The 22,658-nt window shown below is 41.0% G+C and overlaps 1 protein-coding gene across 8 annotated transcripts in view; it reads right to left on the bottom strand.

The window, feature by feature from the left end:
* The window catches only part of PDE1C (phosphodiesterase 1C), a 566,690-nt gene that overhangs the window by 124,992 nt on the left and 419,040 nt on the right, over window positions 1-22,658 (bottom strand). For 7 of the 8 annotated variants that reach the window (XM_030551321.1, XM_030551314.1, XM_030551319.1 and 4 more), the window contains 3 exons: window positions 4,461-4,574; window positions 3,602-3,784; window positions 639-705 (listed from right to left, as the gene is read on the bottom strand). In XM_030551321.1, the coding sequence (XP_030407181.1) occupies window positions 639-705; window positions 3,602-3,687 (153 nt within the window). In that variant the 5' untranslated portion in view covers window positions 3,688-3,784; window positions 4,461-4,574. Of the gene's footprint in view, window positions 1-638; window positions 706-3,601; window positions 3,785-4,460; window positions 4,575-14,756; window positions 14,773-22,658 lie in introns of those variants that run through there. The other variant, XM_030551322.1, reaches the window with a different exon arrangement.

A 22,658-nucleotide genomic window follows, 5' to 3' on the forward strand; every position in this document is an offset into this window, starting at 1 on the left:
TATAGATAAGCTGAACTACAGTACTGAAGTGACAGAATCTCTTCAAATCATATTTCAGTTCAACACACAGAAAGATAAAGGTTTGTGCTGACTCACTCATCACTAATATAGCTGAGAGTTGTACAAAGGCATTATTCATTAGGACATCATGCCTGGTTTTTCTCAACAGTTCACATAAACTGCCAGTGGTTTCATGATCTCCATGGTCCTTGTTGACATGAACAGGAATCACAAATGTAACACTTCACCACTTTAACATCTCAGTCTTCCCATTTAAAAGCACACAACTGGAAACAGGTTACTCCTCAGTCAAACTCGTGCATCGTAGTTTTCTTTATTTACTATCAAAGTCTCAAGTTGATTTCAGCATCCGATTCAGCTCTCAGTTGCCCTGAGTATTGCAATCTCCCACAGAGCTATGACCTTATCCTCCTGGTCATCTTCGCCATTTGAAAATGGCCAGAACTTTCATCTGTTTTTTCTCAACAGGAAGGATTTTCCCTTAGGTCAGTAAATGATTAATGTTTGTGAATTATATTAAACTTCAGAGAGGATGAGAGGGAGAATTCAAAGACCTCCCACCAAAATATCATAGTGCCTTATCAACATTTGTTAAAAGACACTTTCATCAGTATTACCTTTAGCACTCCAATTACAGCTGGTGGGTAGCTCAGGCCAACCATATTTGATGTCCGTCTGTACATTCTACCAAAATAAAATAAATAAATGAATAGAGAAACAAAATAGAAAACCAAAGATTCATTTGAGTTCTTTTCAGGTGACATCATTTATTCAAAAAAAAACAGATTGCAATTCTTCTTTCATCCTTCCCTGTACATATCCTCCGCATCTTTATTAACGTCCTAAGGATGACCTCAATTTTCCTCATTTTTCCTCATTTTACATCCTTCCTACTTCAGGTCACATACTAGGGCCACAGTCTTCCTGGACAAGTAGAACCAAATGGGATTTCACTCAGCATCTGCCTCATCTTGATCAAGCAGAGGAGCTACTCTTCAACAATGCAAGACTTTCCTATTCTCCCACAATAACTGCGTCTTCAACCCTCTCAGTCCTTGCTGGTCCAGGGCAGAATGCATTTCAAGATAGAGCTTCAGTAAGCATATCAAGTCTGTTGACTGGACTTATTCAGCTCCTATATGGTACAGCTTTTCCAACAATTTACTTTGTTTTTTAAAACAGCTCCATATAGTCTTGTGTTGTTTGTGTGTGCAGGTGTGTGCAAAGGGTGTAATCAGAAAAGCTGGGTAAATAATGTGATTATTTTTTTGGCTTGTTGGCAAGTCCAAAAAGTCAAAACAAGTATTTGCTTTGGGTTGAACCAAAAGTAAATTAAAAAACAAATCAGTGAATTAAAACATCAAAAAAATGTAAATTTGGGTCAAATGAAATACTTTGTTCAACAGAAAACTAAATGTGTCAGTTCAATTTGAGTATATTTCATGTTTTTTAATTTTTAAAAAATAAAATTAAAGGAAATTGCGAAGCAAAAAGTCATCTTTAACCAAAAAAAATCATAATGCTTTCCTTCGAAAACATAGAAGCAAAATGTTTTAAATTTTACTGAATATGTTGTTTTTTCTCTAAACAAACAACTTGGTGAAACCAACACAAAATCACAAAACATTTCAGTGTTGTCAAAGCTACATTTTTCACTGAAAAAAAGTTTCGGGCAAAAGATTTTGCCCAGCTCCAGTAATTAGTACCTATACCCTGATTCAGCAAAGCACCTGAGCATGTGTTAAACCTGAAGTGTGTGCTCAAGTCCCATTGACTTTAATGGGTTTGTACAAGTGCTCAAAGTTCAACATATGCTTAAATGCTTTGCTGAATAAGGCTATAGGTGCGGACTGCACCCTTCTCTACATGTAAACAACATAAGAGCGAATGGAAATACATTTATACAGTTATTACCAGAGACAAGTCTACCATACATGATTTCCCAGGCTTTTGGTAAAGGAAATATTTCAATAACCAATAATATTTTAATCCAAATTTTAAAAAAAGCAATTGAAAAACATTCACAACACGCTGAAAAAAAATAAGTGGGCTAGTCTTAAGACTTCTGAAATTAAAAGAACTTTGACATTTTGATTCTCCCCCATCAAATATAGATTTTAATCCTGCAGCCATCTCTGATCATGTGATTTAGGTAACTATCCATCAATCCTGAACAACAGATAGTAGAAAATGCAGTAATCCACTGACTATTTGTTATGAGCTGTTCATGAACAACACAAGCTCAAATATGTTAATAAAAAACTACTTACTGAACAATTTCAAATAGTGAATAAATCTGTAAAAAGATCATTCAAAAACAGAAAAAAATACTACATGAATTAAATACATTTTTTCAACAAATACTTTGGCGGTTGGTGTACAGAGGATAGCTTATCAAAGTGGTGAGAAAAGTTTTCCAAACTGAAGCAATGACAGGTGCACCTCCTAAACTTATAGACATCTGCTAGTGCCCTTAACACATGTACAACAAATTTCTTAATATTCAGAGATACTGATAGAAAAGAAGCTATAAATATGCAGGAAGAAACTATCATGTTTCTATGTAGCCTGTGGTGTAATGGCTACCAAACATGTCTAATGGACTCTAGGTTAGACCATCAGTGAAATTCTGATAAACACTATTGCTAACCTACTGTGACTGAACAACTCCTACTGAAATGTACTATATAGAAGAAAATATTGTAGATACTACATAAAGAGTTCAGTTAAAAATAACTCTTCATTACACTGAGAGCATAACTCAGCCCTGCCATAAGTGCATTCAACTTCATTGTAGATAACTGGGATGTGCCTGCTTACACATTGTCTAAATTTGGCCCTGAGTATATTTCATAGATGTGACTCCATATTCTGTTTTGAAGAAATAGAATGTCAGGGAAGGGAGGTTCCTCACTGAAGACAGGTGAAACTCTGAAAGTTGGATACAGGGCAGTCCTAATTCAAACAACAAGAAGTTTTAAAAGGTTCAGATGTTTGAAATCAGGTTTGATCTAGCTCTAGCGGTGTGATTTGGTACAAGCTGCAGGAATCAGCAGTGGAGAAGACTGAGGGAGGTTTAGTGGACTCCTCTGAGTTCTGAACCTTTAAACTGATTTTGTGACTCATGTAATTCAAGCCGGGAATGATGAGATACAGGTTTGGTTTGGTTTGATTTACATTAGCCACCTATCCATCCTTTATACATTTTACTGGACCACAAAGGCAGAGTTACTCCAGGGACTGAACTGTCTGCCTTTGGTTAACATCTTATCCCTATTATAGGAATATCTGAAACCATATATTCTTTGTCCTCCCTTTGGCCCCTGAAAGCATACATTAAGAAAAAAAAAGAGGAAAAACCAAAATGGCACCAATTATAATATTAGATCCATATTATGCTAATAGCGAATAAATACGTGAAGATTCCATTTATGATCAGTTATTTAGTCCCAGTTTTCCAGTCTTTGCTCAGCAACATGTACCAATAAAAGCAAAATAAAATAGTCTTCATTTAATATTAAAAATACAATCTGCGAAGCCTGACCAGCCACTGGAGCAGAATAATTAAATCTTCCATTACCTCTCCACGAATATACCAGCTTGCACTGCATGGACGATGCTCCTGAATCGAGGCTTTTCCTCGGACCTTTTAAGCATCATCCCCATCTGCCGCGTGAAGGTAGAGGCCAACCAGTCCCGGACCTCAGAGGGCACGGAGTCTGACTGAATATCACTGAGCTCATCTTCTGTGTCCAATAAACGCCTGAAGGGGAGTGGAAAAATGGGTAAATAGAGGGCTCTTAACACAGGTTTATAACATCTCATACACACTCTAATTAAAGCAGTTGTTAAAAATTCACTTTTTTTTTTTTGGTAACCCTAATGGAACATGTTTTTGACAATCTATAACAGATTGTTTATTTTCTTGGATAGCCACATGCCAGATTGTGAAGCTCACTCCCAGGCAGATAAACAAGAGAATCAGCACACTGAAACAGCTCCATTACTCTCCCGTGATTTCTCATCTTCAGTTTTCCAGTATTCACAATCCCAATTTTGTCATCCTTTTTAGCTGGGTGAGATTTATAACATTTCCAAATAACAATCAGATAATCACTTCCTTTTAAGTTTTGGAAATTTTGACCGAAACGCTTCTGTAGACATACATTTAGTTCTGGTGAAACGAATTGACACGATAGATTTAAGTCACTTATTTATGCACGTCAATGGGTAGAAGCAGAAGTGTGAACAACACCTCACCAGTTTGCCTCAATCCTGACATGGATGGCTGCCTTAAGAGATCTTGGACTCTCATTTGAGAATGACAGCAACTATGCCTATTGTGGAGGCCTTTAGACCATCAGTTTCCCAACTGATATGTAAATTACAACTTAATCTGAGTGGTGCAAAATATCAATACACAGGTGTAGTTAACTCACCTAGTTTCATCAATGTACACTGATTCAAGTACGGCAGCTGCATATTCCAAGTTCTTTTTTAGGTCCACAACCGAAGCCTCTCCTCTCTCTAATTGCTTTACCAAAGACCGCAACCTAAGAGAAGAAAACAAGAATCTAGTTAGCACTGAGAGAAATGGGTTTGAGATTGAGTAGCAGTTCAAAATACAATCCGACATAAAACATAATCTCAAATATTGTCAGATTAAGATCCTTTGAACTTTGAAGATCCAGCAAAATTCCTTAGTACTATCTTCATAAGAAAACAAATACACTTTTGATAGTTTGAGAACCCCATTCATGTAAACATCACAAAACACTTTCCGTCTTGAGAGATCATTATACATTTAGGCATAATCTACACTGAAAGTTTAGGTTAACAAGGCTATGGCGTTCAGAGATGTGAAAAATTCACACCCCTGAGGATCATAGCTATGCCAGCATAATCCCACAGCATAAACACAGCTAAGTCAACAAAAGAATGCTTCTGTCAAGTTAGCTACTGTAGCTTGGCGAGTTGATGTTCTGACAGAGACGGAAGGACATCTTCTGTTGCTGTAGGCTGCGTCTACACTACAGAGTTAAGCTGGCATAGTTATGGCACCATAACTATGCCATTATAGACCCTATAGCGTAGATATGGCCGAACACACAAGGGCCTAATCCTATGAGATACTAACGTCTCCCACCGCCATTGAAATCAATGAGAACTGAGAGTACTCAGCACCTCATAATAGCAAGATACAGCAGCAAAGAATCCTGTGGCACCTTATAGACTAACAGACGTTTTGGAGCATGAGCTTTCGTGGGTGAATACCCACTTCCTCAGATGCATGTAATGGAAATATCCAGGGGCAGGTATATATATGTGTGCTAGCAAGCAAGCTAGAGATAACGAGGTCAGTTCAATCAGGGAGGATGAGGCCCTGTTCTAGCAGTTGAGGTGTGAAAACCAAGAGAGGAGAAACTGGTTCTGTAATTGGCAAGCCATTCACGGTCTTTGTTCAATCCTGAGCTGATGGTGTCAAATTTGCAGATGAACTGAAGCTCAGCAGTTTCTCTTTGAAGTCTGGTCCTGAAGTTTTTTTGCTGCAGGATGGCCACCTTAAGGTCTGCTATAGTGTGGCCAGGGAGGTTGAAGTGCTCTCCTACAGGTTTTTGTATATTGCCATTCCTAATGTCTGATTTGTGTCCATTTATCCTTTTCCGTAGGAGAGCACTTCAACCTCCCTGGCCACACTATAGCAGACCTTAAGGTGGCCATCCTGCAGCAAAAAAACTTCAAGACCAGACTTCAAAGAGAAACTGCTGAGCTTCAGTTCATCTGCAGATTTGACACCATCAGCTCAGGATTGAACAAAGACTGTGAATGGCTTGCCAATTACAGAACCAGTTTCTCCTCTCTTGGTTTTCACACCTCAACTGCTAGAACAGGGCCTCATCCTCCCTGATTGAACTGACCTCGTTATCTCTAGCTTGCTTGCTAGCACACATATATATACCTGCCCCTGGATATTTCCATTACATGCATCTGAGGAAGTGGGTATTCACCCACAAAAGCTCATGCTCCAAAACGTCTGTTAGTCTATAAGGTGCCACAGGATTCTTTGCTGCTTTTACAGATCCAGACTAACACGGCTACCCTCTGATACAAGATACAGCAGTTTCACATTATCCTTAGAAAGCGCAGTAACTCCACTGAGTGGTATTTGTTGACAAATACTGTCTTTTTGTTGCAGACCAGTGTAGTATCAAGTAGCATATATTTTGGAAATGTTACTACATAAACACCAGAAAGGTTTAGGATTGCAACACTTAATGGTCTTATTACAACACAAATTTATCCCCAGTTTATGTACTCTATACTTGACATAGCCAACTGAAATTTTTCAAATGAAAAACATTTTATTGAAAAATGGCTTTTTTCAAAAATGTAACTGTTTATTTTTTTAAGTTTTCCATTTTTAGTGCAACACAAAACCAAAAATATTTTAATTTAAATTTTTTGAATTTTTCTTTTCCCTCTGCCTGCTTTCTCCCCTTCCCTTCTTTTTTGCTAGAATATTGGCAAAAAGATTTTAAAAAGGATGGTGAAGAGGAGATGGGGGAGAATTATAAAGAGTGAGAAATGGGGAGAAAACACCAAAAGTTGTAAAAAGCCAACATTTTTCAATAAAAAAATTCATAATTAAATATTAAATAAGTGACAAATCATTCCTTTTCAAAACTTGTGGGGAAATATTTTCATATTTTTTGTGGAAAAAGTCTTCACCACTTTTAAACAAACTCAAATATTAAAATATTACATTTTAAACAGTCTAGGGCTAAATCACAAGTTACAATCTGCCCTGGGCAAGGTACAAAGCAATTCAGAGAGCAACAGTATCCCTCCCAGTTTTTCCAATGTTCTGAGGAAGCGAGTAAACTGCATTAACCTGTGTATACAGTCAGAGCTCAGGAAAAGCCAGTATGAATACATATACCATAGCAGTACCTCTCTCTAGAGCTGCTGCCTTGATCTCCAGAATCTCAACTTTCATTTAAAAACATTAAGTCTCTAGCTTTTATGGTTGTAAAGTAAACCTCTAAATGTGAACCAAGCATAACTGATGCAGAGATGTCTGCCTGAGCCTGCAGAAAGCCTGGAATAATAGCACTGAGAGTTGTGAACTGCCCCATTCATCTCAGTAACAGTATAACTCAGCTGCCCAGTGATCATTTCAACGTCATCATTGTTCACTATTTCATTCCTCAGGTAAGAAAGAAGATGAAGGGTCCTTAATCTGCACAATTCATCGTGAATGTTGGTAACACAAGTGGGTGGCATTTTTGGGTGCACCAACACTTCTTTTTCCCCTAATTAAGAAGTCAAGCCCAAGGATCTGTTGTGGTATCTGGGCTACAAATTTACTGTAGCTGTGAGCTCAACTATGAAAAGTGAGTGAAAGTTCATAGCGTGGCCCAATAACCTATAACAATAAATGTTGAGGGAAAAGGTGCAAAAGGGAGACAGAAGGACTGAATGAGTCCAAAACAACAAGGCCTACTGATATAATTTAAGGACTGTGTTAAGATCATACCTGGTAAACAAGAAAAGTGTGGGACCAGAAATCAGTGTACCAAAACTTGTATGTCAGAAATTAGGCCTAACTGGTAGACAAAATTATGAAGGGATAGGCTACTTCCATCGGTCACTCCTTTTTGGGGGTCATTGAAAGAAGAGACTGTGGGGGAAAGCCAGCTACCGCAACACTGGCTGACTGAAAGAAGAGAAAGGAACAAGCTTCACCATCATGGCTGCCACCTCCACATCTCCTGAGCTTCATGGATCTAGTCTGACACCATTTTTCCCTTCTTCATCTTAATCTTGAGAAATGTGCTGGCCAGAGCGGAACAGAAAGAGGTACTCAGATAACACCACCATCACCTAAACCCTCTCCAGTTTAATCCCAACCTCCATTCTGGATGTTAGACTGCGGCTCCCCTTCTCCATACACGTGTCCTTTTCCTTCCCTATCCTATTTCTTCTCTTTCCTGTCGAATAAGAGTCTGGCTTAGTCAGCCAAGATTGTGTATTTTGCAACACTGCTGTGAGTCTGTGACCAGAGAAGCAGGTAAAAGCAATGCTCAGAACAGCCCAATACTGGTACAAGTTTGTCAGGTCTCGGAGTGGCTGATAAGACCGTGTACTTGTACCCAGGTGTTTTCGCAGCTGTGAGGTTACAAGTGATAATCAAAGCTAGAGACAAGAGCTGCATTTTCTATCCTTGCAGTTCTTTTCTCACCCCTTTGTGTGTGTTTTTCTTAGGAAATGGGATAAGACTTTTTAATAATCATGACAACTCCAGCCCATCAACTAATTTGTTCTCTTTTCCCCAAAAGGACAATTATTATCTTCTTTAATACCATCTAAAAAGACTGTCAAAATAGGGGATTTCCCTCTAAAGACTATGTACAGCTAAAGGGAAAAAGAACAAAAAAAAATTAATATGAAAGCCTTACTTAACACTTCACATTCCAAATGCTTTAGCTGTTTTGTCTTCTTTCTGCATCTTTAACAGAAGGTTACATGGTTTTTTAATGATGTCTTTGCCACTGAGGGACTAAGCGGGCTAAGGTCTCAACACGCCAAATGGCAAATCTTGTTTAAAATTGTTTAATGTTGGACAATTTCAGGATCATGTTAACACCTTTGATGGTTTAGGCCCTTTAGTCCATCTAAATTCATACGACAGAGCCAAGCAGAACCCACAGCCCCACTAAGGAAGAATTGAGCTCAAGGAGCCAAGCAGTCCACATGATTATCTTTTGAACAGCTGTGCAATCTACTCTGAGCAGAGACTCACACGAGCAGAGCTTAGAAGAGTGCCACCACCTTTTTCCCCTCCCCCCTGCCACCTATTCAACTCCTTCCTAGTGCAGCACATCTGTTGATGCACCTGCACAGTTATACTGCTCAGTGTAATGGGGATGGAGACAAGGCCAAGCCTCCTATAAACTCCTCACCAATCCCTGTCCCTTCTTGCTCACTAGAGGGGGTGGGAAGAAATGCTTTGGTTCTGCCGTATTTGCTTCCCTTCTCAATATGTTAAGGAGGGTTTTTACAAGTCTCTGCTTCCAGACTATGTAGACCGCCTATCTGAAAGGGAAGTATGCTAGTAATGAAAGACAATTGTGTTTGTCCTTGCAGGTCTGGCCAGGTGGCCAAACACCACTCTGTTTATTGTCTTATAACCGGTATTGCCACCTCAGAAATAAATGGCTGTCTCCATTCCTGGCCCATATACCTTTAACCCCATCACCTCAGAAATTAGAATATTTGCAGTGTAGTGAAAATATTGCAGTTACATGGGCTAAACTCGCATGGTTAATTTGTATTTTTAAAATCTGCATATTTTTTTGGAGTAGTGTCAATTTAAAATTTGTATTTATTGTATTGTGTGCAATTGCCTATGGCTAAGAGGCTATATTAATAAACTACACTATAGCTTCCCTTACAATACACCCTTTTGCTCCCTTGTGTTGGCATGCAGGGTGTAGCCCTTAACTAGTTATCAGAAATACCAACTGTATGTAGGCTGGATGAGTTAACACTGCAACAGTGACATTAAGTTTTGCATTTCTTGCCTTTTATTTCATTGGCTGAAGCACACAGCAGCCCTAATCCACAGGACCTTCAAACATTTGTACTCAATACTAGTACAATGAGTAGCTATTGGTTTATGGCACCCACATTCATCATACAAGAAGATTACATGGAGTACACTGCGCATCAATCATCTGGCAAACCAGAAGTAACATTGTTATGATGGAATGGTGTCATACAATCAATACTGCTCACATGTAAAAAAATTACATTGTCTTTGCCTCACCATTCATTATCTACAAATACCTCTGATTTACCTAGCTGCTGCTGCCTGTTACCTTCACTAAATATGAGTCCAGTGACATTATCCGTAATGTACTAAATGCATCTATACAGTATTTGGTTGAAACAGTTCTGAACAAATCATAAATGTAGGGCCAGACTGAGCTACCCTCACTCCCACTGCCTGGCACCTGACACCACAACAGTCCCACTGAAGTCAACAGGGTAACCTGTGGAAGAAGGTGCTACTCACCATTAGTAAGGTGATCAAATCTGGCCTGTAGGTAATGACAACTCTAACAGCATTTCATCTAAGTATCACGTCACATGACCATGACCACACACAGTTGGCAGGCTGTAGATCAAAGTATGATTGTCTGCAGAACACTTGGTAGTGATCTGCAGAGAGCTGGCTGGTGGCATGATACTGGCTCCACCTCCTTATTCCACCTGCTACACTGCATTAAAAATCCAGCTAAAACACATACAATATTTTCCTACCAACACTTTTCTGTAGAAGAACATGCTGTGGTTGGCAACTTCTCTGTTAAGGTGTGGTGCACCTGTGGGAAAAGCGTATTATCACCCAAGGGGTTATTTTGCATTTCAGACCAAAGAATAATATAATAAAACATACTAACAAAGAGCCCAGTTGTTGTGTATTTGGTTGTCATGGTTTTTGTTCCTATGGCAACTGAGTTAGATTATTAGGGGATAGCCCAGCCAGCTTCAGCCGGTTGGGGAGGTCTGTGTCTGTAAATAAATGGTAGTTTTGTTAGCTGTCTGGTGTCTGGCCTCAAGTGATTTCTTCCTAAACAGGCTGCCCCCAAGGATATAATAAGTGGCGACGATAGATGGGATACCGGTGCTGCCCCGGCAACAGATGGAAGTAGAAGTCAAGGTAAAGAACAAACAAACAAAAAAACTGCTTGTTTGCACTAACTGTGAAAGTGAAACTAAAAATCATGGCTACTCTGACCGGGCCACTGGAACCTTTTGATGAGAATATAGTGCAATGGCATGTGTATACTGAGCATTTTGAGCTTTTTGTTATTGCAAATGACGTTACAGAAGAGAAGGTGGTGCCAATATTCTTAAGTGTTGTAGGGGCTAAAACCTATTCCCTGCTACGCAGCTTACTACACCCTGTTAAGCCTGAGACTAAATCTTACAGTGACATTGTGGAAATCCTAGGGTCCCATTTTTCCCCCAAACCACTGATAATTGCTGAAAGATATAGGTTCCACAAAAGAGACCAAAAAGAAGATGAAACAGTTGTACAATTTGTAGCAATTTAAAAAAGCTAGCAGAACACTGTGAATTTCAGGAGAGGTTAAATGATGCCCTGCGTGACAGGTTAGTGTGCGGCCTGTACAGTGAAGCTATACGGAAGCGCCTGCTGACAGAGGCTCAGCTTATATTACAGAAGGCTGTTGATATTGCTGTCTCATAGACTCATAGACTCATAGACTCTAGGACTGGAAGGGACCTCGAGAGGTCATCGAGTCCAGTCCCCTGCCCTCATGGCAGGACCAAATACTGTCTAGACCATCCCTAATAGACATTTATCTAACCTACTCTTAAATATCTCCAGCGATGGAGATTCCACAACTTCCCTAGGCAATCTATTCCAGTGTTTAACTACCCTGACAGTTAGGAACTTTTTCCTAATGTCCAACCTAAATCTCCCTTGCTGCAGTTTAAGCCTCCATGTCTCCATGGAACTGCTGTCTCCATGGAACTGGCCACAAGGGAGGCGCAATACATCGGTGCATCCCTTAGGGTGCAAAAAGTGTCACAAGAACCTACTCACAAAACTGTGCAGAGTCAGAAATGTTACCGCTGTGGTAAGCCAGGTCACCAGACATCAGAATGCTGGTGTAAGGACCTGGTGTGTCGACACTGTGGCAAAAAGGGACACATGAGTATGCCTGTAAACAAAAGAAAAAGAGGCCTGTGGTCTGGCCGACAAAAAGAGGAACCCTGCATACCCTAGAGCACACCCAGGATGATCAAGGTGACACCTCATCGCAAGAGGAAGTGCCACTGCATGTTTTGTCTTTGGCAGTGGGCTCACATGAATCCCGTTGTTGGATGGCAAACCTATACACATGGAACTGGACACCGGTGCAGTCTTCTCGCTGGTCTCCGAGACTGTGTATAAAAAAAAAGCTACAGCATCTTCCGCTTAAGGCAACAAAAACTGTTCTGAAGATGTATACGGGAGAAGCTGTGCCCATGTTGGGCACTATTGATGTTAAGGTGGAGCTCAATGGACAGGCTGCTAAATTGCCACTGTTTGTGGTGAGAGGTAACTACCCAGCCTTAATGGGTAGGTCTTGGCTTGGGAAGATTCAGCTGAACTGGGCAGAAGTGCACCGGATGACTAAAGAAGAAACCAGTCTAACCCCTATACTTAGGAAACATGCTGCTGTTTTTGGAGAGGATCTGGGAAGTACGAAGGGAATCACTGTGACATTGAACATTAAACCTGATAGTCCACCAAAATATTTGAAAGCCCAAACTGTGCCATATGCCATCAGGCCAAAAGTTGAAGCAGACCTGGAGCACGTGGTCACCAATGGAATCCTAATACCAGTTACCCATAGCCAATGGGCCACTCCTATCGTTCCAACAGTGAAGAAAGATGGCTCTCTCCGGATTTGCGGTGATTTTAAAGTCACTGTCAACCCAGTGTTGTGTGCAGAGCAATACCCACTTCCCCGCATCGATGACCTCTTCGGAGGCCTGGCTGGGGGACAAAAGTTCAGTAAGATTGATCTGAGTCAAGCATATTTACAGATGCACGTTGATGAAAAGTCCCAAGAGCTGTTGACTATTGTGACTCATAAGGGGCTTTAGCGATACTGTCGCCTACCCTTCGGAATAACATTTGCTCCTGCCCTGTTCCAGAGGGCTACGGACCAGATCTTGTGTGGCTTGTCAGGAGTTCAGTGCTATCTGGGTGATATCTTGGTCACGGGAAGGAATGAAGAGGATCACTTAAAGAATTTAGAGGCTACCCTACAAAGACTGGAAGAGTATGGCTTACGAGTTCGCAAAGACAAGTGTGAATTCTTCCAGCCCTCTGTTGAATATTTGGGACACATCATTGATGCTGCGGGTCTTCATAAGGCTCCTGCAAAAATGAAAGCTATTGCGGAGGCTCCCCCACCTTGAAATGTAAGCCAGCTGCGCTCGTTTCTAGGACTACTGAACTATTAGGGAAAGTTCATCTCACAGTTAGCCACACTGCTAAAACCACTTCATGAGCTCCTGGGGCAGAACAAGGCCTGGAAGTGGACTGAAGCCTGTGATGTTGCATTTAACAAAGCTAAGGATGCATTGCTAAATTATGAAGTTTTAACGCACTTTGATCCATCCTTACCCCTACAATTGACTTGCGATGCCTCCCCTTACGGAGTGGGAGCAGTCGGGTCACACATTATGCCTTTAGGAGAAGAGAGACCTATTGCTTTTGCTTCACGCACTCTAAGCAAAGCAGAAACTAACTACACCCAAATCAAACGTGAGGCATTAGGAATTGTTTTTGGAATTCGGAAGTTTCATCAGTACCTGTTTGGGCAGAAGTTTACTCCTCTCACAGACCATCGACCTCTGACGTCAATTTCTGGACCCTACACAGGCATTCCCCCATTAGCTGCTAATCATATGCAACGTTGGGAATTGTTACTTTCAGCACACACATATGAAATCAAATATCGGAAATCCACTCTGCACGGCAATGCAGATGGCCTCTCAAGGTTGCCTGTGCTGGTCAAACATCAAGATAGTGCCCAAAAGGAAATCTTCTATTTTGAACAGGCAGAGAATACACCCATCAGTGCTACTCAGATAAAGGACGTAACTCGGGTTGACCCAGTATTGTCCCAAGTTATGGACCTGGTGATGCATGGAAAATCTCGACAAACGTCTCCGGTCTCACCTGACCTTGTTACCTACATGTCCAGGAGGACAGAGTTATCGATCCAATCTGGTTGTTTGTTGTGGGGGAGACATGTCATTATTCCACCACCACTGCGATCACAGATGTTAGAACAGCTACATTCCGGTCACTGTGGAATAGTGCGCATGAAGGAAATTGCACTAAGCTATTTTTGGTGGCCTAGATTGGACAGTGCTTTTGAAGAAAAGGCAAAAGCTTGTATGTCATGTCAGGGTGTGAGGAATGCACCCCTGTGGGCACCCCTACACCCATGGGACTGGCCTGAAAACCCATGGCAACGTATTCACGTTGACTTCGCTGGCCCCCTTGAAGGAAGCATGTTCTTGGTGACAGTAGATGCCCATTCTAAATGGCAAGAAGTCTCTGTAATGCAGTCCACTACTGCACAGAGTACTATCCAAAAACTAGGGGAACTCTTTAGTCGTTTCAGTCTGCCAGAACAACTTGTGAGCGACAACGGACCGCAGTTCGTCTCTCTCAGGAGTTTCAAAATTTTATGAAGGCAAATGGGATACACCACATCACTTCAGCACCATATCATCCATCCACCAATGGATTAGCTGAAGGATTTGTGCAGACAATGAAACGCTTTGAAATCAGCAAGGGGACAACACTCCATTCAAAAGCATCTGGATACCTTCTTACTTTCCTACAGAAACACACCTCATGCTATGACCAAGGCATCGCTGGCCTTTCTAATGATGGGATGACAGCTGCGCACTTGCTTTGATCTGCTGAAACCTTCTGAACCCTGACAAATTGTGCAACATCAGCAGCAATATCAAGTCATCAGATGGGCACCCAGAGCAAAAGACCGAACCTTTAGCTCGGGACAGCCAGTTTTGGCTCGGAATTATACTTCCGGAGCTAAATGGGTCCCTGCCACGATCATCACTCAAACAGGACCTGTTTCCTACACAGTCCGGACTGCAGAGAATCTTACCTGGCGGCAACATGTAGATCAGCTGTTGCCAGGTCATGCCAGTCCTCAGGACACATCTGCAGCTGAGTGGTCTGGCTTCACATCTTCTGGTGAGACCCTGAATCACGAATCACCTGTTCCTGACTCTTCTCCTCCATTACTGCCGGCGGCTGAGATACCCCTTTGCCCAGCACGAGCTGATACCACCTCCTCACCCATTCGTGCTGCGGACCCTGAGCCCATGGTACTTTTGGGTGCAACACCACCAGAAATTTGCCATAATCCACCTAGAGACAGAAGGCCTCCTCATCGGCTGGATCTTTAGCTAGGGCAAACCCATGGTTATGGGGCAAAATAATCCCCAGGGTTTCGCCGGGAGTGGAGGCAGTCTACCCTCCTTCTCTAGTCTAGTGTGTGTTTTATTTAGGGGATGTTCTTATTGGGGGGGAGGAACATGTTGTGTATTTGGTTGTCATGGTTTTTGTTCCTATGGCAAGTGAATTAGATTATATGGGGATAGCCCAGCCAGCTTCAGCCGGTTGGGGAGGTCTATGTCTGTAAATAAATGGTAGTTTTGTTAGCTGTCTGCTGTCTGGCCTCAAGTGATTTCTTTCTAAACCGTCTGTCCCCAAGGATATAATACCGGTCCTACCCAGTACTGAGCATTCCCAACTGCCACTGAGTGGAGCTAAAGGAACTCAAAACATTGCAGGAGGTGCTCAGCAACTTGTAGGGTCTGGCCTCCATTATGTCCAATGCAAGGAAAGAATATCTATAATCCAACCACCTCTAAAGGGCTCTGGGGCTAAATGGGAATAGTGCTATTCAATAAGATTAATGGCATGTGTAGGGCCTGCAGGATTTGGTGCTCTGGGAAAGTCAGATGGTACCAAAAGCTCACAGAAACCCCAAAGCATCATTCCTATTCTGTTCTACATTTCATTAGCGCGTTATCTTGGAGATTAAAAATTCTGGACAAAACCTAAATTCATCATGGAAGTGACACAGCTTAAGAAACAATCCTAGCCTGCCAGTTTAAACAGAGTGTGGGTAGCACCAGACAGTGCAGTTGTTTTCAATATATTGTTAAAAGTCAGCCTTTATGAATAACTGTGTTCCAAGCATTCCCTCCCCCTATTGTAATAAATAAAGTAATAGGTGGGTACAAATATTTCTCTCCTTAGCTAGAGGGCCTGCTTTTGTGGTGGTGGATTTTTTTTTAAATAGCTTTACAGATTTCTGCAGAGCAGATTAACACTGCCGGAGTCTGGATACCAGTCAATTTTAATTAATGTGCAAAGCACAAGCATTGCCTGAATACTCAGGACAAGCTCCTCAGCTGGTGTAAATCTGCTTAGCATTATTGCTGATCCTTGATGTTATTTTAAATGCAACTTCTCTGATTCACCACATTTCCAGACATACAACACCATGTCTCCCTCTAACATTCAGATGTTTTGGTATTTGGGATGTTCCTTCTGACAAGCATGTTGAGAACTACAAAGACATGAACCATTAGAGTCGATCAGCGTGTATCCCCTTACTCCTCTCTTGGTATAGACTGTAAAGCGTAAATTAAATTATCAAGTAAAGAAAGCTATTCTGAATTTATAGCAGCATAAGCAAGCTCAGAATGTGGCCCTTTACAATTTATATGCAACATCTAATCAGCTCATTCACTAACCATTCATGCAACCACATGGAAAGTAAAAAGGCTCTTTTTGACCTTTTTTTTGCTAATCCTTGTTTTGCTAATACTCAAACTAAATAATTCACATGAAAAAACTTTTGTGGTTTCACCTCTCTTCTCAGCAAAGCCTTAGCAGTTGTGGACAACTCACATATTATTGTCTGTTTTCCTGTTCCTACAATATAATAATTGTTATGCCTCTCTCTTATTCAGTGCTTCTCAATGTAGATTTCATAGTGCTTTACAAAGGAAGTCAGTATTATTATCTCAGTTTTATAGATGGGGAAACTGAGGCACAGAGAGGCGACATGATTTTCCTAAGGTCACCAAGCAGCCCGGTGGTAGAGCCCGAACTTTCCAAAGTTCCAGTCTAGTAGTTTGTCATCTGTGGCACCCTCCATCTCATAGGGAAATGAAGAAAATATACTTTGTGATCCAACATTCTTGGTATTTTTATCATTGATTCTTTTTAACAAAATAAATATATTTAAATTATATAGATTTTTTTCATATGTAAATCTCCCAGGCCTTTTACAAAGGCAGATAAGCACCAGTGTCTCATTTTTAAATATGGACTAAATTAAGTGCAGAGTTGTGGCACAGTAAGTCAGTAGCAGAGCTAGGAATAGGTCTTCTAATTCCTAGTCTCATGCTCCATCAATATCCCTGGCTGTCATTATATATACTCTGCCAAAGGTGTGCATTGCACTTTCCAAGAAGTCATAGTCCCTAACTGAAAGAGCTAGTACTGTACTATAATGTAAATGTGATACTAACAATGTCAACACACCACTAACACAACCAGGCCAGTCAATGGCCTCTTTCCACAGACAGTAAACCCAAGAGAGATGCATTACTTTCCTCCTTCATTGCAAATAAATGTATAGTTGGATAATAAAAAAAACAAATCTATAAAACCTTTCATCCCCATGAAATAGTTCCAGAGTTGCAACGAAACATGAATGAAACAGCAATAGCTCATTGTTAACATCAGGCCCTGAGCTGTTTCTTGACTCAGTCTGGAATGTGCATTATAGTTTCCCAAGCAAAATACTGTTAGTGAAGAAGTGCAATGATTTCAAGGCACTCCCTTTGGTCAGATACTGTCAAACAATCCTAGAAAAACTCTTCTGGTGAGCCAAAATTTGTGGTTCAAAACATGGATTCTAAACCTGGGGATTGCAATTCTGCTGGGAGGTGCAAACAAGTCCAAAATGCTTGATGACCTTCCTCCTCTTCCTTATGACTAGATGGCAAATTTTCCGTTGTAACATGAGGTCACAGTATAAAAAAGGATTGTGAACCACTGTCTTAGAGAACTGAATGGTAAAGTGGTCTGACAAAAGAAGGTGAGAGTGAAAACAAAACAAATCAGAGTTTCAAATTCCAGCAGGAGTGGCTCAGCTCTTTTTATTTCTGAATTTTATTAAGCATCAGGACTTCAGGACAAAAAACTTTTTAAAAAAGTCAGGACCAGATCTTCATCTGATGTAAACTGACAAAGCCTTATTTGAATTAATTAGCACTTCGCCAATTTACACCATCTGAAGGCCTGCCCTTGAGGACATTAGAGATCCTAGAACTCATATTGTAAAAGATGGGGTTTGTCTTCATGTCCTTTGTCAAGTTTCCCCTCTCCCCACGCTAATGAAATGTTCTGTTGTGCTGATTCTGTCCCACATCTGGCCACATTTCAATGGGGATGTATGAATTTGTAAAATACTACTACTACTTCAGATAAAAATCCTTTGCAGCATCATAACACTTTGGGGTAAAAGGTGATATAACAATATAAGATATGATACTAATTACATATAATTACTAATAATGTTTTCATAGTTGATCCACTGCAGCAAGATATATTTAATACAATTTTTCTCCAGAATAAACACAATTAAATAAACACTACTTCCATTAACTCCAACATGGAGCAATTGTGTACAGCCCTATTCATCACAGTGATTCGTCAATAAAAGAGACATATAATTAGACCCACCCATGGTCACAGCTAGGTTCTTCATAAGTTTCCTCCAGGCAAAAAAAATGTCATTTCAGCTAAGCACCAGTATGGCACACTTGATTCTGACAAATCCTTGTCACTCATTAACTCTGGAGGCATGAATCACAGGCACCTCCTGCTACACTGCTCTACAGCCAAAATGCTTCTGAAATAAATATAGTCCAACTTTACTAATTCTGGGTCACTGAGAACGAAAATGATGCTTAAAATTGTTGATTGACTCTAGTTTTCAAGATATGCTATTGGGTCAGTATATACGAACCTTGACTTGGGAATGGCGGAGGATAAGTGAGTTGTAAAGGGAAGGGAGATCAATTTAAACCAGAAATGACTAAAATACATCTTTGACTGGATCTATGAATAAATCTATGAGTGGGTTTGGACAGTACTTGCTTTTTAGGCAAAACAATGAATGACGCAATCTGAAGCTGGTATTGCATCATACATGATATGAATTGCATGACGTTATTCCTAGAAATCATGGATGATGCAATCATAACAAAGCTTACATCACTCTGCTGAACAAATTGCCCTATATCAGCTCTAGAAATCACACAGTGTCGTGCTCTCTTATTTGTTAGTGTTTGATTTTGCAAAGGGACACATTTCTGTTTAGCCAAAGTGAGCAGAGATGCCTCGTACTTCTGTGAACAGTGCAGATAACTTCTGCTATGTTTGTGGTGAAATGACTTTTGCATCACAAAAGCGCAGTATAACCACTCTGGTTAAGAAAGCCTATCACCTTTATTTTGGCTGCAAAATTGGAGATCAGGACAAGAGGTGGGCCCCACACATATGCTGCAACACTTCTGCAACAAATCTTCGCCAGTGGTTGAACAGGAAAAGGAAATCTATGCCTTTTGCAGTGCCAATGAATTGGAGAGAGCCAACAGATCATACCAGCAATTGTTACTTCTGCATGGTGCCTCCAGTTGGGAAAAGTGTGAAAAGAAGAAAAAGTGGACTGTGCATTATCCAAACATTCCATCAGCTATACGCCCCAGACCCCACGGAGAAGGACTGCCGGTTCCTGATGCACCAGAATCATTCTCACTTGAGTCAGACAAGGAAGAGGAAGAGGATGAAACTTCTGGTCCTGAACCATCAATGTCACAGGACCCACATTTTCTCCCATCCTCCTCCTCTGAACCACACCTCATAACACAAGGTGAACTGAATGACCTTGTCAGGGATTTGGAACTAGCCAGGAGTAAGGCAGAGCTGTTGGGCTCCAGACTACAGCAGTGTAATCTCCTGGCAGGCTATCAGGGCAAATGGAGCCCATCAATGCTTGCAGACTATTGCTGGACAGTGACAAGAGATGCTCCATTTAATGAATACAAGAGACAAGCCAAGAAGCGCTGAGTAGACACTGAATAGGACTAAACTATGTACATCATAATTTTTTGCCTTTTGTTTCATAATAAATTTTCTTTATATAACCCTTTTGCTGATTTTTAAAGTGTTACATAAACAGAACAGGTGAAATATTATCATGTAAAGCAACCATAAACACATGAAAAGACCTAGGTTTACAATTTATGATTAAAACTCTACTATCTACACAATAGACATAGACATAAAATGTAAAAACTTAAATATCTTAGAAACAGTAGCCAATCCGTTGTTTTAATTGTCATATTTGAATTCAGGACATCAAAATACATAATAAATATCACATTTTATCTCTGAAGCAGACCACGTCTCAAAAATTGTAGACCAGTGCTATCAGTCTGTGTTTATGCAGCTTTTATTAGTAAAATTACATTCATGTAATGAAAACTCAATAGAATGATTTCAAAGACCACTTGTCTGTGATGAACATCATCTTTTGATACCTAACCCAAATTGCTTTTTTAGTAATTATAAAAATAAGCTTAAAACATAAACAGAATAGTAACCTGAAGAATTACTTACTGGGCCTTAATTTAGGTATGCAAACTTCAGAGGGGATGAGTGGAAAGCTGTTACAAGATACAATCATCTACTGAACTGAGGGCAAAAGTCTCTGTGACCTGCATTTCAAACTCCCTCTCTTCTGTGCAAAGTAATCACTGATGTCAATAGGAAATACATGCACATAATGACAACAGAGTAAGCAATGGAGATACGCAATGTGGAGAGGAAAGAATACTGTGCATAAGAATGGATTTATAAAGGTAGAAATTATGCAGCTATGCGTAGTGGAATAAGGCAGTTCCCATCATTGCTTTCATGTTGTTGACAGCTCTCACCCATTTATCATGAGATTCATGATATTTGGTGTTTTTCTTAAAGCAAAACTGGCTACAAAAAGACTGATTGCTCTAAGTATAAAGCAAGTCATCTTCCCTCATGCAGTTTGGAAAATGGGCTTCCACCAAGCTAAAGGGACAAAACTATGGGGTGAATAGCATAGCCCCACTGTTCTTGTGCAAATCCACGCAATTAAGTAATCACACTGGAAATCTGACAATTGCATATGAATGGGGAGTGTAAAATTTATGGGGGTTGTAGGCAGTGGTTCAAATTTAATTGTTATTAGACCAGATTTTCAGGGATTGGGGGGTTCTAAAAATAAACAGCTTAATTGGTGCCAACTGAAGACAGTAACTGGGGACCAAGCACCAGTCCAAAAATGGGGGACACTGTCTCAAAAGTTGGCCCCCTAGAGCTTGAACAAGAGGTCAGGGTTGCAGAAATAGCGGACGAGTTTATCTTCAGGTTTGACTTTGTCACATCTAATAAATATATTATTGATGCCAACCAAGGTTTTCTGTAGATGCGACCAGTGGAAATTTCCTTTGAAAATGTAACCTGGACAAGACCGATGCCTTGAAGGAGGTTCATGTGCTGTAAACAAGTTGTATTAATTCCTGCAACTGAAATTATTCTGCCAAATTAAATATGTGTGAGGCTTCCCACCAGATGAGAGATGTGGATTTATTGACACTTGCTTGAGCCAAGAAAGTCAAATGGGGGTTCTCACTGCTAAAGTTTTACTTGACCTGAAAAAGCAGCAAAGAATCCTGTGGCACCTTATAGACTAACAGACGTTTTGGAGCATGAGCTTTCGTGGGTGAATACCCACTTCCTCAGATGCATGTAATGGAAATATCCAGGGGCAGGTATATATATGTGTGCTAGCAAGCAAGCTAGAGATAACGAGGTCAGTTCAATCAGGGAGGATGAGGCCCTGTTCTAGCAGTTGAGGTGTGAAAACCAAGAGAGGAGAAACTGGTTCTGTAATTGACAAGCCATTCACAGTCTTTGTTCAGTCCTGAGCTGATGGTGTCAAATTTGCAGATGAACTGAAGCTCAGCAGTTTCTCTTTGAAGTCTGGTCCTGAAGTTTTTTTGCTGCAGGATGGCCACCTTAAGGTCTGCTATAGTGTGGCCAGGGAGGTTGAAGTGCTCTCCTACAGGTTTTTGTATATTGCCATTCCTAATGTCTGATTTGTGTCCATTTATCCTTTTCCGTAGAGACTGTCCAGTTTGGCCGATGTACATAGCAGAGGGGCATTGCTGGCATATGATGGCATATACTACATTGGTGGATGTGCAGGTGAATGAACCAGTGATGGTGTGGCTGATCTGGTTAGGTCCTGTGATGGTGTCGCTGGTGTAGATATGTGGGCAGAGTTGGCATCGAGGTTTGTTGCATGGATTGGTTCCTGAGCTAGAGTTATTATGGTGTGGTGTGCAGTTACTGGTGAGAATATGTTTCAGGTTGGCAGGTTGTCTGTGGGCAAGGATTGGCCTGCCACCCAAGGCCTGTGAAAGTGTGGGATCATTGTCCAGGATGGGTTGTAGATCCTTGATGATGCGTTGGAGGGGTTTTAGCTGGGGGCTGTATGTGATGGCCAGTGGAGTCCTGTTGGTTTCTCTCTTGGGTTTGTCTTGTAGTAGGAGGCTTCTGGGTACACGTCTGGCTCTGTTGATCTGTTTCCTTATTTCCTCATGCGGGTATTGTAGTTTTGAGAATGCTTGGTGGAGATTTTGTAGGTGTTGGTCTCTGTCTGAGGGGTTAGAGCAGATGCGGTTGTACCTCAGTGCTTGGCTGTAGACAATGGATCGTGTGATGTGCCCGGGATGGAAGCTGGAGGCATGAAGGTAGGCATAGCGGTCAGTGGGTTTTCGATATAGGGTGGTATTAATGTGACCATCACTTATTTGCACCATGGTGTCAAGAAAGTGGACCTCCCGTGTAGATTGGTCCAGGCTGAGGTTGATGG

This window comes from Gopherus evgoodei, chromosome 2 (genome assembly GCF_007399415.2).
Source record: "Gopherus evgoodei ecotype Sinaloan lineage chromosome 2, rGopEvg1_v1.p, whole genome shotgun sequence".
NCBI lineage: Eukaryota > Metazoa > Chordata > Testudines > Testudinidae > Gopherus > Gopherus evgoodei.